Source organism: Cricetulus griseus, chromosome 8 (genome assembly GCF_003668045.3).
Source record: "Cricetulus griseus strain 17A/GY chromosome 8, alternate assembly CriGri-PICRH-1.0, whole genome shotgun sequence".
Lineage (NCBI taxonomy): Eukaryota > Metazoa > Chordata > Mammalia > Rodentia > Cricetidae > Cricetulus > Cricetulus griseus.
In genome coordinates, this window is record NC_048601.1 from 54,789,336 (window position 1) to 54,805,624 (window position 16,289).

The 16,289-nt window shown below is 48.9% G+C and overlaps 1 protein-coding gene and 1 long non-coding RNA gene across 2 annotated transcripts in view; one reads left to right on the forward strand and one right to left on the reverse strand.

The window, feature by feature from the left end:
• Nucleotides 1-7,423: 7,423 nt before the first annotated feature.
• Nucleotides 7,424-16,289, reverse strand: part of Ruvbl1 (RuvB like AAA ATPase 1) — a 36,725-nt gene continuing 27,859 nt past the window's right edge. Inside the window, exons 9-11 of the mRNA XM_027428683.1 lie at nt 12,906-13,008; nt 8,514-8,605; nt 7,424-7,775 (exon numbers count right to left, since the gene is read on the reverse strand). Coding sequence (XP_027284484.1) covers nt 7,616-7,775; nt 8,514-8,605; nt 12,906-13,008 — 355 coding nt within the window. The 3' untranslated portion in view covers nt 7,424-7,615. The remainder of the gene's footprint in view (nt 7,776-8,513; nt 8,606-12,905; nt 13,009-16,289) is intronic.
• On the forward strand, nt 7,748-8,642 carry LOC118239262. Its single transcript, XR_004771054.1, has 2 exons — nt 7,748-7,888; nt 8,166-8,642. It is a non-coding gene; the product is annotated as an uncharacterized LOC118239262 (long non-coding RNA).

A 16,289-nucleotide genomic window follows, 5' to 3' on the forward strand; every position in this document is an offset into this window, starting at 1 on the left:
GGGATGAGCCTTCCTGCAGAAGCCTGGTTTCAGCATCACCCCTTAAGACTGCTCAGACACAGGTGAGCAGCCAGCTCTGCCCTGCACTCTCCCTCGCCTGCCTGCCAGCCAGAGCTGCAGAAGCCTAAGCCTGCATGGATGAAGGTGGTGGGGTTCAGGCAGCAGGTAACTGTTGTCTTCTAGAAAACCTCCCACTCACCGGGGGGGGGGGGGGGGGGGTGTTGGTGGCGCACGCCTTTAATCCCAGCACTTGGGAGGCAGAGGCAGGTGGATCTCTGTGAGTTCAAGGCCAGCCTGGTCTCCAGAGCGAGTGCCAGGATAGGCTCCAAAACCCTGTCTCGAAAAAACCAAAAAGAAAAAAAGAAAAAAGAAAAGAAAACCTCCCACTTTAGGGAGCCTCTTGCTGTCTTGAGGCTACATCTGCCAGAGCCAGCCTGTCTGCAGAAGTCAACGGCCCATTACAGCAGCAGTTTGGTTTAACGTGTCAGGCTTGGCCTCTGTCCAAGTCTCCTTTTCTACTGCTTGGCTGCTGGTGTCCTACCTCTCCTGGGACCTAGTTGGGATGACATAGATAGAGGGTCCAGGTCTACCGGTGTAACAGGCCCTAGGGTCACCAGGGAAGGGACCGTGGGGATGCCTGCAAAGGATTATTTAGATGAGGTTCACCTCCGCATACCTGTGAGGGAGTTTCTTCATCAGGTTGAGGTAGGCGGGCCCACCCTATATGAGGACATCATCTCATTGGCTGGGCACTGGAGAAAGCTAGCTGAGCAGGGGCAGTAATCCAACTATGGATACAGTGTGAGCAACTGCTTCAAACTTCTGCTGCCTCCACCACAGTGGACTGAGCAAGAGTAAACCCTTATACTGCAATGAGACAAATAGTAAGCCAGGGTTCCCTGTGCTCCCTGTACCTCTGTTCCTATACTCTGCTCTCCTTCCTACTGCTTCCCTGCAGCCCAGCCTGCCCTGGCTGGATTGGATGACAGCCTCAGGAGAGTCTAAGGAAGACCAAGGAGCCTCATTTCTGTTCTGTGGGGTGGCTTGGGCCCTGGGGAAGAGCATGCTTCCTAGGGTTAGCAAAAGCCCAGCCTGGGCTTCAACATTCACCAGGCCCTAGTCTCAACTGCTGCAGTTGCTCCATTGCTGGCAGTGCCCACATCACTGTGGCAGAAACCTGGGATCAATTCATCTGATACTACATTGTACCAGCAAATAGCCTTATGGAGTAAATGGAATGGAAGATGATTCCATCCTTTGAGCTTGTAATCCTAGTGTTCACAAGGCTGAGGGGAAGATCATGAGTTCGAGGCCAGCCTTGGCTACTGGCACCACAGCTGTGTGTGTGTGTGTGGGGGGGGGGGTGTGACAACAACTTTGTCCTCCATAAAGGAACCAGGACAGTCTGTGTACACTACATCAGAAAAATCCCTAAGATACTGTGGGAAAGAAACAAAATGCAAAAAATGTTTCCATTACTGCTCATGGTGAACGTAAGCATTTCCATGGCTCTGATGGGATGGACAGGGATGGATTATGGCACTCAGGAGCCAAAAGAATACTGAGTGTTACAGCTCAGATAGAAAGGTATTCTGGCCATCTGGAGCCAAGGAATACCACAGGTCACAGTAAGCATAGCAGCTTACAGCCCTGCTTCAGGGAAAGGCATCCTCAGTGTATCAGCTCTGCTCCAGCAGGATAGGATTTCCCTGGCAAAGTTGTTACACTTCAGCTCCAGCCCCCAGGAGAGCTGTGTGTAACAACCTTCCCCAGCGAAAAATGTTACAGCCCTGCCCTGCTCTGCCAGGGCCAGGGTCATCTTTGCTCCAGCTGAAGAATGTTTCACCCAAACCTCATTCAAGAAATTTATTGGGAAGGAAGAATTCCAGGGAGGCAGAAGACAGGCAGACTGAACAGCCAGAAGCTGAACAGGTACAGGGTTTATATAGGGCTTCTTAGGGGTGGAGAGTTCCAGGGAGATTTCCAGGGTGGGGATTGGTCAGATTTCAATCCCTTGCTCAGAATGGCTAGATCTCTGGGCAAGGAGCCCAGTGTGGTGGCACACACCTTTAATCCCATTGCTCCAGAAGTAGAGGCTGACCAGTCTTAACTGAGTTCCAGGTCAGCCTGGGCTGCATACACTACATGGTGAGACCCTGTACACACACACACACACACACACACACACACACACACACACACACACACACAGGGGGGGGTGTGGTGCAGTGGGCAAGAGGGCAAGAAGGGTATAACATTGCATCTGGAAAGGTCTGGCAATCCCTTCAGAACTAAGTGTACATGACCTTTACCCAATTCTTACATGCATGGGTGTGGTGCTTTGAAAGCAAATGGCCCCAAAGGGAGTGGCACTATTAGGTATGGCCTTGTTGGAGGAAGTGTGTCACTGTGGGGGCAGGCTTTGAGGTCTCTTTTGCTCAAGCTTCCCCCAGTGTGACTGTCAGTTGACTTCCTGTTGTCTTCTGGTCAAGATGTAGCTCCCAGCTCCAGCACCATGTCTGTCTGCACACTGCCATATTCCCAGCCACAATGCTTCCCACCATGATGATAATGTACCGAACCTCTAAAACAGTAAGCAAGCCATCCCAATTAAGTGCTTTCTTTATAAGAGTTGCCGTGCTCATGGTGTCTCTTCACAGCAAGAAAATCTTTAGCTAAGACAATGGGAGATGGGAGAGCCCAAACAACCACCAAGCAGTCACGTGATAAATAGATTGTGCATACACTGCTCCAAATGAAAAGAGCCAACTCATGCCAGGCTGTGGTGGCACAGGCCTTTAATCCTAGCACTCGGGAGGCCGGTGGATCTCTGTGAGTTCAACGCCAGCCTGGTCTACAAAGTGAGTTCCAGGACAGGCTCCAAAAGTGACACAGAGAAACTCTGTCTCAAAAAACAAAACAAAACAAACAAACAAAAGGCAACTCACAAAGGAGTAACCCTTCCAACCACAAACAGCTTGTCTTAGGTTTTCTGTTGCTGTGAAGGGACACCATGACCATGACAACTTTTTTTTTTCTTTTTAAAATGTATTTAAGTGTTCTGACTGCATCCAGAAAAGGGCCCCAGATCTCATTCCAAATTGTTGTGAGCCACCGTGTGGCTGCTGGAAACTGAACTCAGGACCTCTGGAAGAGCAGTCAGTTTTCTTAACCTCTGATCCATCTCTCCAGCCCAACCATGTTAATTCTTATAAACAAAAACATTTAATTGAGGTGGTGGCTTACAGTTTCAGAGGTTTAGTCCTTTATCATCATGGTGGGGAACATGGTGGCTAGGAGTATGGCTGTGGGCAGGCAGACATGGCGCTGGAGGATTCTACATCTTCATAGGTAGGCAACAGGAAGTGATCTGGCTCATTGGGTGTGGCTTGAACATATATGAAACCTTAAAACCTGCCTCCACAATGACACACTTTCTCCAGGAAGACCTATTCCAACAAGGCCATACCTCCCATTAGTGCCACTCCCTTTGGGGGCCATTTTCTTTCAAACCACCACACAGCAGTTGTACAAGACTCCTCCAAGAAAAACTGCCTTCATCTTCAGGAGTTCGGCTGGACCTGCTCGATAAAGACCATCATAGATGGGCTTGTTGACTATTGGCCTTCCCTTTTCCAAGGGACCAGGGAAGCTCATGGGACCCTCACCTGAATATTCAGCCATCCCTCCCAACCAGTAGTAAGTAATCTTGCCCTAATTCTACCAACGTGGCCTTGGGAGCTCTGAGAGGCACTAGAGGACATAGGTGGGAAAGGGAAGGGGGCTCCCATCTGTACAGCCGGACGTTACCATCTCTACTGAGTGCACATTTCCAGTGTGGCTGCTTTAAGGTCAGCGACACCCCTGCCTATGACCCCCTACCCTTTGCTCTGTAAGACCAATAAATTCATAGTCTTTGGTGGACTTTAGTTTGTGGATGGGATCCTAGGAGGAAGTAGGTAGCCATCCTTCTCCCCAAGGGAAGGGATTTCAGCAACAGCCCAATGCTGGTTTGCCTTTGTGTGGGTGAGGGGACGAGGTAGGGTCCTCCTGGGATTTTCTAGTGAATAACCTTCTTCATAGGGGTTAGGTAGATTTCCTTTGTCAGAGCTCACAATGGCCCACTTTATTGCTTTGGGATTTTACTGTATGAAGCTTTAAAAGAGAATACAAGCAAATCTGGAATTCTAGGCAAAGATAGGAATTCCTACATCTTTCAGGATGAGGGAACAAGGTCTGCCACTGTGAAATGCAAAGGATGCTGGACCTGGGATGCACAGCACCTTCCTGCCCTAATCTCTTCCATCTCTAGCTCAGTAGGAAATGGGCTATGAATGTTGAAAGTGGCTCGCACAGAGGGAACAGGAGGTGGAACACACCATCACCTCATACCCCTTTGATACATTGCAACTTCTGCACCAATTCAGAATTACCACAAAATTATCCCTTCAAAAACATACGGGGTGGGGGTGGGGCACACTTTAATCCCAACAGAGGAATCTCTGTGAGGTGGAGGCCACCAGGTCTACATTGGAGAGTTCCAGGTTAGCCAAACCTTCATGATGAGACCCTGCCATAGATGATAGACAGACAGACAGACAGACAGACAGATAGATGATAGACAGACAGACAGACAGACAGACAGACAGACAGAGGAGAGAGGAGGGGGGTATGCCTCCTTTTAGACACTAAAAAATATTCCTTCCTCAACTGGTTTTCCCACAGGCTTCCTCTGCTACCCAGAGGTTGCGTGCGCGGCCACACGGGGGCGCTTCAGGCCGCGCCACTTACGCTCCGCGAGCCTTTGCAAGGCTCTGGGCCGCATCTCCTGCCCGCGTCCCCATTAATCACGCGTGCTGACGGTGCTGACCCCCGCGCGGGCGGCGTGACGGCGCCGGTGACGGCGGGTGACGGAGCGGGCAATCGGCGGGCGCGCATCGGCCCATCTTATCGCGCCGGCCCAGCCTTCGCCCGCCGCGCGCCGCCCATTGATCGCGCGGGCCGGGGCCGGGGGTCAGCGCGGACGCTCGGCCTGACAGCCACATCCATCGCGCTGACGGCCGCACGCGCGCCTCGCCCGGCCATTAATCACCACCGTGCGGAGCCGACTGACGGGAAAGGCGACAGGGCCAGCGGGCGACTGCCAGCCCGCCTTTCCCTCTGCCGGGCCCTGCTGCAGGTCATCCGCATCATCCCCAGGTCACTTGCAACCTGGGATGGGAGGACATTGTGTATCTCTCAGGGTCCCAAGGGAGAGCTGGCTTGTCTGGCTGAGACTAGGCCACACCATAGCTCCCTTCTAGGGGCTGAAAGGCCCGTTTCTAGAAACTGGAGACCAACGAGGACTGCGTCCAAATGCGGAGGGCCGGACCTAAGCTTGTGCCTGTTTCACAAACTCTGACCTCCTCTAGCAACAAGAGCCAAGAACTGGGCATTCTTCTCTGAACCCTGGTGCCTATGGCCTCAGGGAGTCTCACACTTCAGCTTGGCTTCGGCTCCTCCCTCAAAGGCAGGGCCTTTTCAGACGTGGCCAGCTGCCCAATCAGGGCAGGTTCAGGGTCAGGGAGATAGAGGTCTACAGGGTGTTAACTCTCACCCTCTGCCTGTAACTCCATTTTAACTAAGGCTTGATGATCCACCACTTTTTGGTGTGAGGAAGCAAGTTCTGTTCCGTCTTAAAACCCGAATATTCCCTGAATCAACGGAGGGTTGGAGGCAACCTGAAGAGGTGAGGTGTCTGCAAAAGCTAAGGACAAGGATTTGCCTGGAGGCTGCTGGGGAGCCTGCACTGCAGCTAAATGAGGAGCAGAGGTTTCTACTCAGCCACCAAGTAGCTCAAGGGGAGGCTTCCAAGAGCCTGGCCCAGAGCTGGGATAGTGGCCACCTCCTGTGACCAGCCCCCATCCTGCCTGACTTTAATATTACAACAATTTTTCAAGCTGGAGCTGAACTAGTGGGAAAAATGGGGCTGCTGTAATTGTTGTTAGATTGTGTGTCAGCCTGATAAGATGTAACAAATACTTTCTTCCCACCAGGGTCTGCTGCCTGCCTGGGAATGGATGGAGAAACTTCTCACAGTCTGCGAGGGATGGGCCATAAAAACTTCGCCTGTAAGATTAATGTAATAATCACAGGCCTTGCTGGGGAAAAGGGAAGAAAATTAAAATAACCAAACCTTGCCACCTAGCCAGACCATCTCCCTCCTATCAGAGCACTGTCCCCTCTCCTCAGGCACTGTCACAGCCCAGATGAAGGAGAAGTGGCAGGATTCAGGGGCTAGAAAGAACAAGCTGGCATCCCTAATCCTCACTGTGCCAAAGGCTGTACAAGAACACCCCCCAACCCACCACTGTTGCCACCGCTCCTCTCCTCATCAGCTGCTGTGAAGGGTTAGACTGAGCAGTCACCTACCTCAGTTTACCCTGCAGCCCCACCTGCTCAAGGTCAGACCCTCAGCTACTGCTGGGTATGAAGTCCAAACACACAGTTCCCAGCTTCAGCTCGAGCCCGGTTGACTTCAAATACAGCTTCTGTCTGTGGCTATCTGGGCAGGTGATTGGCATAAACACCATGTCCTCATGAGTACAAAATGATGTCATACTGAAAAAGGTGACACTTATAATTCCAGCACTTAGGAAGCAGAGGCAGGAGGATTGCCTCAAACTCAAAACCAGCCTTGTTTACATAGCAAGACTATCTCAAGACAAGGTACCCAATGTACAAACTAAGCACCTATGAGTCCACACTGATGGTTTACTAAACAGGTAAGCGGTGAGACTGTCCTCATGCAGACTCCCAAACCATGGCTAACACGCAGCCCTAGAAGAGGCACAGCTGTTCTAACCCTTATGTGTGGTCAGCAGAGAGCCACTTCACTCAAGAGCCCAGCATAGAACAGGGGACATAAACAAGGTCCCAGACATGGCAGCCTTGGCCAGGTGCTTAGGGCTCACAGTATAAGTGTCCTACTGAAAGTACCTGCCAAGATGGGCTGTAGACTTGTGTGGCTCTCAATGCCCAACGGTCATCAGAACAGAGATGTCTGGGAATCTCATAGCCTAGAGCCTGAAAGGAAGATGAGATGTAACATCCCGACACAGCTCTCAACGCTCACTGACAAATGTCCTGCCCTACTGCAGAATGGAACTGCACTGATGCCACAGTAACTATAAGTCTAAACTGGTCCTGCAATTTCTGTGTATGTGTTATGCATAAATAACCTTGTTTTGTGCTGCAAATAGAACTTAGAACCCCCCATAGTAACTCTAGCTCCAGGGGCTCTGATGCCTTCTTTTGCCAGTCCCAGGCACCTGCAAGTTTGTGTGCGTGTACACACACACACACACACACACACACACACACACACACACACACACACACTCCGCGAGCATGGAGTACAAACATAAAAACCTAAAAAGAGAGGTATCATCAAAATAACCTATTCAGTTTTATTAGAAAACAAGCCAGGTGGGAAGGGGTTCCTTCCAAGCAGACATGGAGGTTTGATAATTTAGAAAGAATGTTCCCAGAGTCAGCAACACTGCAAAGCACGCTTGACTCAAGGCCCTGTCCACGGTGTGGGGTCTGTCCTCTGGGTGCACCTCCCAGCCCAATGTTACTTCATGTACTTGTCCTGCTGGTCAGCCAGAATCTTGGCAGAGGACTTGGCATCATAGAAGAGTTCGCTGATCTCTTCCACATGCTCCTTCTCAATGCTGTCCTTCCCGTTGATCTTTGCCAGCAGGTTGGCTGGGGTCAGCAGCTGCACAGAATACCTACAGCAGACAGCACAGCGTGAGCATGGGGCCACTGCAGGGAGCCCAAAGTCAGAAGGCGAGCATGGACACTGCTGGCATGGCTGCAGCCATCTAACTGCAAGGAGCCCAAGGTGAGGACGGCAAAGGAGAACTGCCACTGCCCATCACAACTGAGACCGGGGACACCAGGGGACAGGGGACACAAGGCTCTTCTCACATCTGCAAAGGGGGTGACTTCATCTCTGCTGACAGACTAACATTTTGATACACACACACCCTGGCAGGGCAGACAGTATCAACTTAGACGGGGAATTTTCACATGCAAAGAAATGAACACAGGCAACTGAAAGCTCATGCAGGCCCAATGAACATTCACTAAACATGTGACAGTTTCTTCCTTTACTTCAGGAACAAGAGCAACATACTCAAGGGACACAAGGAGGGCTCAGGGTCTGAAGACCTATCGTCTATCTTCTCCAGTCACTGCCTTTGAACCCTGGCAGAACAGCCTGGAGAACACAGCACTAATCCACTAGGCTGCTGCCACCAGATACCTGGAATACACCCAGGGTAAGGGTGATGGGGACAGGCCCTGCTCTACTGGGAAACTGGAAGAGAATGGTGAACTCTACTAGGGGCTTGCTGAAGACTGGGTTCTAACTCATTTCTAGATTCTTAGCACTCTAAACTTAATGCCTGGAAAAGGCCCTTGGCACAGCATAAGGGCTCCAGCAGGCTGCTACCTGGTGTACACACCTCAGTGTGGTCTTGGTGCCAATCTCCCCCAGGTGGTTAAGCGCCTCCTCGCTGATGTTGATGCCTTCCGTCTGGGCTCGGATCTTAATGATCTTTGGAGAAAAAAAAAACAATCGTTAAGTGTCTCAACTGTGTTCAGTGTCTGACCAGCTGATGGCCACCAGCACTGCTAGTCTGCATCTCTGGGAATCACACGCCCCAGCCACAGTCCACCTGGATGACATCATAGCCAGGGGTACCCCCATGTCCAGTGTAGCTCACAGCTTCCTCTTCCTTTTCCCTGTTACAGAGAGCTAGGTCCACTCCTAGCTTTGCCCTCAAGGCTCCAACATCTCCTGGCAGCTTGAGCACTATCACCTAGCAGCACTCAAGCAAGAGAACATTTTTTTATTTGTTTGATAAATACTATGGTTAAATAAATCAAAAAAGTTACTTTTAGAGATTTACCAGCCCTCCTAACATCGCTGAGATATCTAATCTATCAAGCGCCTAATGCTTGTTGCACTGTGTATCCTGGTGAGGCTGGAGGGGTGGCCGGCAGGCGGTGAGATGCTGCAGCGGTGGCACAGGGTCCCACGGGCACTGCAGCACTGAGTGATAAGGGCCAGCAGGATAATGATGTTGTGTGTTGTGGGGCCGAGATAACTCGAGGACTTCGAGCCTCATATAATACAGGAATTTTTCACTCTGGCAGCTTCGTAAACAAGATATCAAGAAGCCGTTGTTTAAATTAAAGCCGTAAAAACAGCCAGAGCAGAGGCACAGGAACTGGAAGACACTGAGTCCTAGTTCCAGGCTCTGGAGAGAGAAAAGAAGAGTGGAGGCTTGAGATGGCTGAGTGTGACAACTCAGGGCTCTGCCGGGGTCAGCAGTCATCAGCTGCCTGTCACTGTAAGCAGCCTGTAAGGAGCTCAGAGCAGCAGGCTGGCATGCATTCCTAAGAGGTGGCCACTTCGCAGACCCCCACTGCCTATGCCACCTTTATCCAGACAAGGTTGTAAGAGAAGAATTGGGGGAACTCTTGACTGGTTCACACATGTCCCAAACACTACAGAGGCCTCAAACATATGTGCGGTGCTCCTCAGGGGTCAGGATATGATCATCTACACAGGCTATTAGGTCCAACAGCAGAGGGGCCCAAGGTTCAAGGGCTGTGGAAAGCAAGCTAGAAAGGATGTCCCCTGCTCTACTCCATCAGCCAGCTACATGACTCAAGAACTCCTGACCAACAGCTGGACAAGGGAGACTGTGGGCCAATAGCACAAATGGCTGCTCAGGAGTCTTCTGGAACTTCAAGAGGGACTGGGGATTAGGTACATCAGAGGCAGGGCATGTTCTCAGCATGTATAGGGACCTAGGTCATATCCCCAGCACTGCCAACTCCCGAGAGATATAAACACTGAAGACCAGAGGCTGGCCGAGGGGAGGGCTGAGGATGCTCAGTGATGCTGGGCTGGTGATGCTAGGCTGGCCCTCCCCTCAGCTGGATCTGTGGCTTGGCTTCCTTCCACAATGCCAGTGATATCTGCTCTCACTGTCTCTAGAACAGACCAGAGCAATCATGGGAGCTTCTACCTCAGCTGCTTGGAAACAGGCAGCTCATGAATGAGATCTTTAATCATTTAATAACCTGCAGGGGTGTTTATGAGGTGTCAGTACTAGTGGCATTTTGTACATGTTAAGTTGAGCTTGTCTGTGTAAAACCTGCCTTAACTCCAGCAAAAGGCTGAGGGGATCCCTGAAGCTGCAAGGCCAAAGCAAGACCCAGACAGGTAGCCACTGAGAGAAGCCCAGAGACTGGCCTGAGCAGGCCTGTCAGTCACAGCTCCAGTATGAGAGGAGACTCCAGAGCAGTTTCGCCTGGAGCTCCAAGGTGAGCTACTCTGGTGGGGATCCCAGCTCCACGACTTAGTTATCAAAGCCTCTGTCAAAGACCCTAGAGGCTGACTATGAAGCAGCTGGGGATAATGGCGCCCTGTTCCTACCCGTCTCACAGAATGCATGTGACAGTTTTACAAAGCAAGGAGAGACAGTCTTTGTCACCATCTCAGTGGAATCTGAGTGACAATGTCTCAAAACCAAAGGTAGGTTTATCTTTTACCATTTACCAGAGAAGGTATTTTTCTAGTTTGTGATAAAACACTGACCAAAACAATTTGGGGAGGAAAGGTCTACCACGTCTCACAGCTTAACAGATCATCAGGGAAGTCAGGGTGATCTCAAGTGGAACTGAAGCAGAGACCTGAGGAGCACTGCTTGCTGAGTGAGTGGCTCCTGGGCTCTGTTTAGCTAGTTTCTTATGTATCCCAGGTCCACCTAGAAATGCCTAGGTAATGACTATTTCAAGACGCAGCTTCTGTGGCAGGTGATGAGATACAAAGCCACCAGACTTCAACAAACCCACAGGGAGTTTACTGGGAAAGGGAGCAAAGGGAGGGCTATGTGTTGGCCAACCAGGAACAGAGATGGAAGGAGGAAGGGAAGAGAAAAGAGCTAAAGAGACAGAGAGACAGAGACAGAGACAGAGATAGAGAGGACAGGAGAGAAGAGGGAGACAGGAAAAGTCCGGTCTGCCCTAGGGGAACAGCAGGAAAGAAGGAGAGCGGGAGAGTGGAAAGGGAGGAGCGGGAAAGAGATGAGCAGGCAGAAAAACCACTAAGTGGGCAGGGTCTTTCTCTTAAAGGGTCCTTTGCACCTTCATGGTACAGGGACCAGGGGGAGGAAATCAAGCCACTGGGGACATGCCTTTTAAGAAGGAACTGGGATCCCAAGCCTCTCCTATCTCCCCCCCCCCCCAGACAGGGTTTCCCTGTGGCTTTGAAGGCTGTCCTGGAACTAGCTCTTGTAGACCAGGCTGGTCTCGAACTCACAGAGATCCGCCTGCCTCTGCCCCCCCCCCCCCCCCCCCCAGTGCTGGGATTAAAGGCGTGCGCCACCACCGCCCAGCTCTCTCCTATCTTTCTTTGTTTATAGGTCACCATGAGGCAAGCAGCCACCTTTGCTATATGTTCTTTCCATGATACACTATACAGCTATAGGCTCAAAGCAACAGGGTCAAGTGACAAACTAAAGCCACTGAAACCATGGTCCAAAATACACCTTTTCTTACTTAGGTTGATTATCTCAGGGACTGTCACAATAACTAAAAGAGACTGACACAAGGGCCATGGAGATGACCTCCTAAATAAGGCACACAAGTGGCACTATGAACTGTAACAGCTGGTCATGGAGATGCCAGACTTGCTGGTGTGTCACCCCCAATGAGTGCCATCAATGAGAAACACTGCACAAGCCACAGGAGAACACATAGTTCAGAGTATGCCCTCAAAAGAAGAGCCACACCCCCTGGATCCTCCAGGCATCTTGTCCTGCCCTAGCTACCAATGGGCTTTATAACCCTGAGGCAACTGTTTAGGCTAACTTTAGGATTCTCATGTGTCTAGGTTTTTGTTTTTATTTTTAGTTGTTTTTGTTTTTTTGAGACAGGGTGTCTCTGTGTAGCTTTGGAGCCTATCCTGGCACTCGCTCTGGAGACCAGACTGGCCTTGAACTCACAGAGATCCGCCTGCCTCTGCTTCCTGAGTGCTGGGATTAAAGGCATGCACCACCAATACCCAGCTAATATTTTTTTTTTTTTTAAAAGTCTAGCCTAACTCACTATGTAGCTAAGGAGGATCCTCCTACCTCCATGTCTTAAGTGCTGGAACTACAGGCAAGTTTCACAAGGCCTAGTTTATATGGTTCTGGAGACCAAAACCAGGGCTTTGTGTATCCCAGAAAATGTGTACCAACAAGCTACAGCCCCAGAATGGTTGTGTTTGCTTGTTTCCTTTTTGTTGTTTTGTTTGTTTTTTTGTTTTTGTTTTTTCCCCCGAGACAGGTTTTCTCTGTATAACCACCCCAGCTGTCCTGGAACTCTAGACCAGGCTGGCCTCGAACTCAGAGAGATCCACCTGCACGCCTGCCTTTGCCTCCTGAGCGCTGAGATTAAAGGTGTGTGCCACCACCATCCAGCTGTTGTTTCCTTTTGAGACAGGATCCTACTATGCCTCCAATTTGTGATCCTCCTGCCTCAGACTCCTGAGTGCATTACTATATCAGGCAATTATATCATACTTGCCCCTTCTTCAGGCTGATGACATTCAATGGCCATTAAGTTCTATGTTTTCTTTCCCCTTTTCATCAAGCTCAACAAGAGTAGATGGCCAGACCCACAGGAAGCAGAGGTTCTAACCCATCTGAGAATGTCCACTCAGAACAACCCATCTTTCAGAGCCACAAGGACACTCTGACTCACTCAGACTGGTGAGCAAAAGCCAGGCTTAGGCTAGCTAAGAGGTCAGAGGTGGGTAGAGAGAGGAGCAAGAATCCAGGCTTCAGGGGCTCGCTCACCTGTTTCATCTCCTGTGGTGTATACAGCATGGTCCTGATGATCATCACCCGATCCAGCAGGTCCAATGGGATGCCGTGTGGAGAGGTGATGTCCTCGGTGCCCCTGCAAGAGCCAAAATCACTCCCATTACCCAAGGAACTCTGAGATCCTGGACAACAGACACACGAGTAGAGGCACAGCACAGAGTAGGTCGCTAGCATCTCTGAGCATCAGGGCCAGGTGGCCCAGGGGAACAGCTTCATCAAAAGTTTTGGAAGGGGTAACACACCAAAACCAAAAAAAAAAAAAAAAAAAAAAAAAAAAAAAAAAAAAAGCCACATCTTCAATGACTGTTTTATAGTTATATTGCTAATATGTGCATTTTTCTGTTTTTGTCTGTTGCTTCAGTCCTAATAACCATGCTTAACTTTTACTTGACAGCATACATTAGAGAATTGCCTCCTCTGAAACTATCACCATGCCTGACCAGCTCACACATCTGATGAATGACTATGTCAGTCTGCACAGCTACATGAGTGACACAGTCACCCAACATCAGAGTCAGCACCAAGTACTTTAACTCTGAAACATTTGCAGCTTTAGCAATCTAGAAAAAGAGAAAGGGGACACCTTGATTGAGTTGCATTTCTTTGGTTACTAATGAGGCACAAATGTTTTCCCCAACAGCCACTCTTTTCTTCCTGAGAACTGTCCAATTACATCCTTTGTTTTTCTCTTCAACCCTTAGCCAAGCCCTTGTCAACAGCCAGGAGAGGAAGCCTGCCAACCTGCCAGGCCTGTGCCAGCTGCCTGATGGGACATATGCTGGCCAGACACTGGTGCCCTACAGGCCTGCCCAGCTGCAGCCATGGGAGCTTAGTAGCTATGGGCCTCTGCATCAGGCCATCCTAACATGGGTGGCCATAAGCCTCCTAACATCTTGAGCCTAGTCACAAGTGCAAAAGATAACATAGCTGATTAAAATAACAAAGAACAAGGCATGCTACTTCAATTTAATTGTTAATATCAAAATATGTGGTTTCAGGGCTGGCGACATGGTTTAGTAGGCAAAGGTGCTTTCCATGACTAGTGGTCTGAGTTCAATTCCCAGAACTCACACAGTGCAAGGACAGAACCTCCACAAGTGTGTGGTGCTAAGGAAATGTGAGAATGTGACACAGACACAGACACAGACACACAGACACACAGACACACACACACACACACAAAAAAAAAAAAAAAGAAGAAGAAGAAAAAGGGATGCAAGCAAAAAAGAAAAAATAGTCAAACATCTATTTTGAAATTCTTTCCAATGCAGTTAAGTACCAGTGTATATTTATTATAAAAATAAATGAAAGTAAGATGTACGGCAGCACAGGATAAACTTGAAACCCACAAAGTAAAACAAGCAAGATACAAAAGGACAATGGGTGACAGACTGCAAGCCAGGAAACTAAGTGGCCATATCCACTGAAGGAAGTTGGAGGCTACTGCGGTCTATTGTGGTTTGAGCAGGAAAATGGGACTGTATGCTACAGGCTACAGGAGTCCTGTTTCTGAAGTGAGGAAGAGGCTCTGGTGGAAACAGGCTGGTTTTAGACAGCTCAGTGGTTGCCGACACTGACTGCTTTTGAAGAGGACCTGCTGTTTGGTTCCCAGCATCCACATCAGGTGGCTCACAGCTGTCTGTAACTCCAGTTCCAGGGGGTCCAATGCCCTCTTCTGGCCTCCACAGGTTCCTGCATGCATATGGTGCACAGACACAGGCAGGCAAGGCATTTATATATATAAGACAAAAATAAATGAATCTCTAAAAAGGTTTTGAAAATAGAGATAATAGTGATGACTCTGCCACATATGTCAATGAATTATACAGCTAAAAATGGCTAAAGTGTAAACTTTAGGGCCGAGTGTGCTCAACGAGTACTTGCCTAGCAAGTATGGCATCCTAGGTTTGATCCCCAGCACTGAATAAGACTGGGTGTGGTATATAAGCCTGTATTACTACCATGCCTCAGGAGGATCAGGAGTTCAAGGTTACCATCACCTATACAAGGAATCTGAGGCCAGCAACACTTCTTTAAAATGATAAGGGAAACTTGTAAGATATGAAACAGCTTTCTCAGGGTTCAAGTCACAGCACATATAACAGTTACCATAGCTATCATTATCTTTTTCAAGAAAAGTAACTTTTAAAAGTGATATTTAAATTTCTGTTACTGAACTCCCTTTCAACTCTTCTTAAAGTTTATTTGAGAGGGGTTTTATGGGGGGTAGATTCTGAGGACATCTTAAAATCTGCCATGTTGAAATAGTCTAAGAACAAAAATATTCAGAATCTCACAGCCCCATTATAAATCATCTTTGATTCAGAACTGATAAAAACCTAAGAAATTTAATAGAAAAGGTATGTGAGAAACGACGTGCCCCCCCCCAGAAGCCCTCAAAAGAACAGAGCTTACACGAATGTGGTTGATGGGCTTTCTTACGGCTGAGTTCATAAAGCTAAACCTTAACCCAAAAGACCACTCAGCCATTAAGTGTTATGGAATATTAGTTAAAGATGTATTACACTCATTTATGCTGTGGGATATTTGTTTAATGATCAAAGATGTGTTGCATTTTTTTAATGTTTCATTAGTTTAATCTGTGAAGCTGTGTTACTTTGCCTGCCTAAAACACCCAATTGCTCTAACAAAGAGCTGAACGGCCAATAGCAAGACAGGAGAAAGGACAGGTGGGGCTGACAGGCAGAGAGAATAAATAGGAGGAGAAATCTGGGGGAGGAGCAAGAAAAGGAGAAGGACACTAGGTGCTAGCCACACAGCTACACAAAGAAAGAAGGAAAGAAAAGATACAGAAGTAGAGAAGGCAAAAACCCAAAGGCGAAAGGTTGATGGGATAATTTAAGTTAAGAAAATATGACTAGAAACAAGCCAAGTTAAGGACAGGCATTCATAAGACTCTGTGTATATATTTGGGAGCTGGGTGCCCCCCTCTGCCCCAGTGCAGCCCCCCTGCAAGAGCCAAAGAGTACTAAAAAAAAAAAAAAAAAATTGCCAAGCACTATTTAATCATTCAAGCTATGAATCTGAAGCACAAAGATTCTTCTAGAAAACACATTCATGGGAAATTGTTTGTGGACTTCCAGCTGAGACAAGAAAAACACAGGGTCTAGTGGCAGCTGTTCCGTGGCAGCTGCAAGGCCAGTGATGAACTAGGAACAGAGTGGAACCACATCTTATTACAAACTTCTTAATAAATGTATTTCAGTTAATACTGCAGGTACAGTCTGGGTTGTGAGCCCACAGGCCCAAAACCCCTTGAGCTTGAGTACAGTGCCTCTGCAGGATGCACTGGACCTCTAGAAACATAGCTTACACTTGAGCAAACAACCCCCTCAC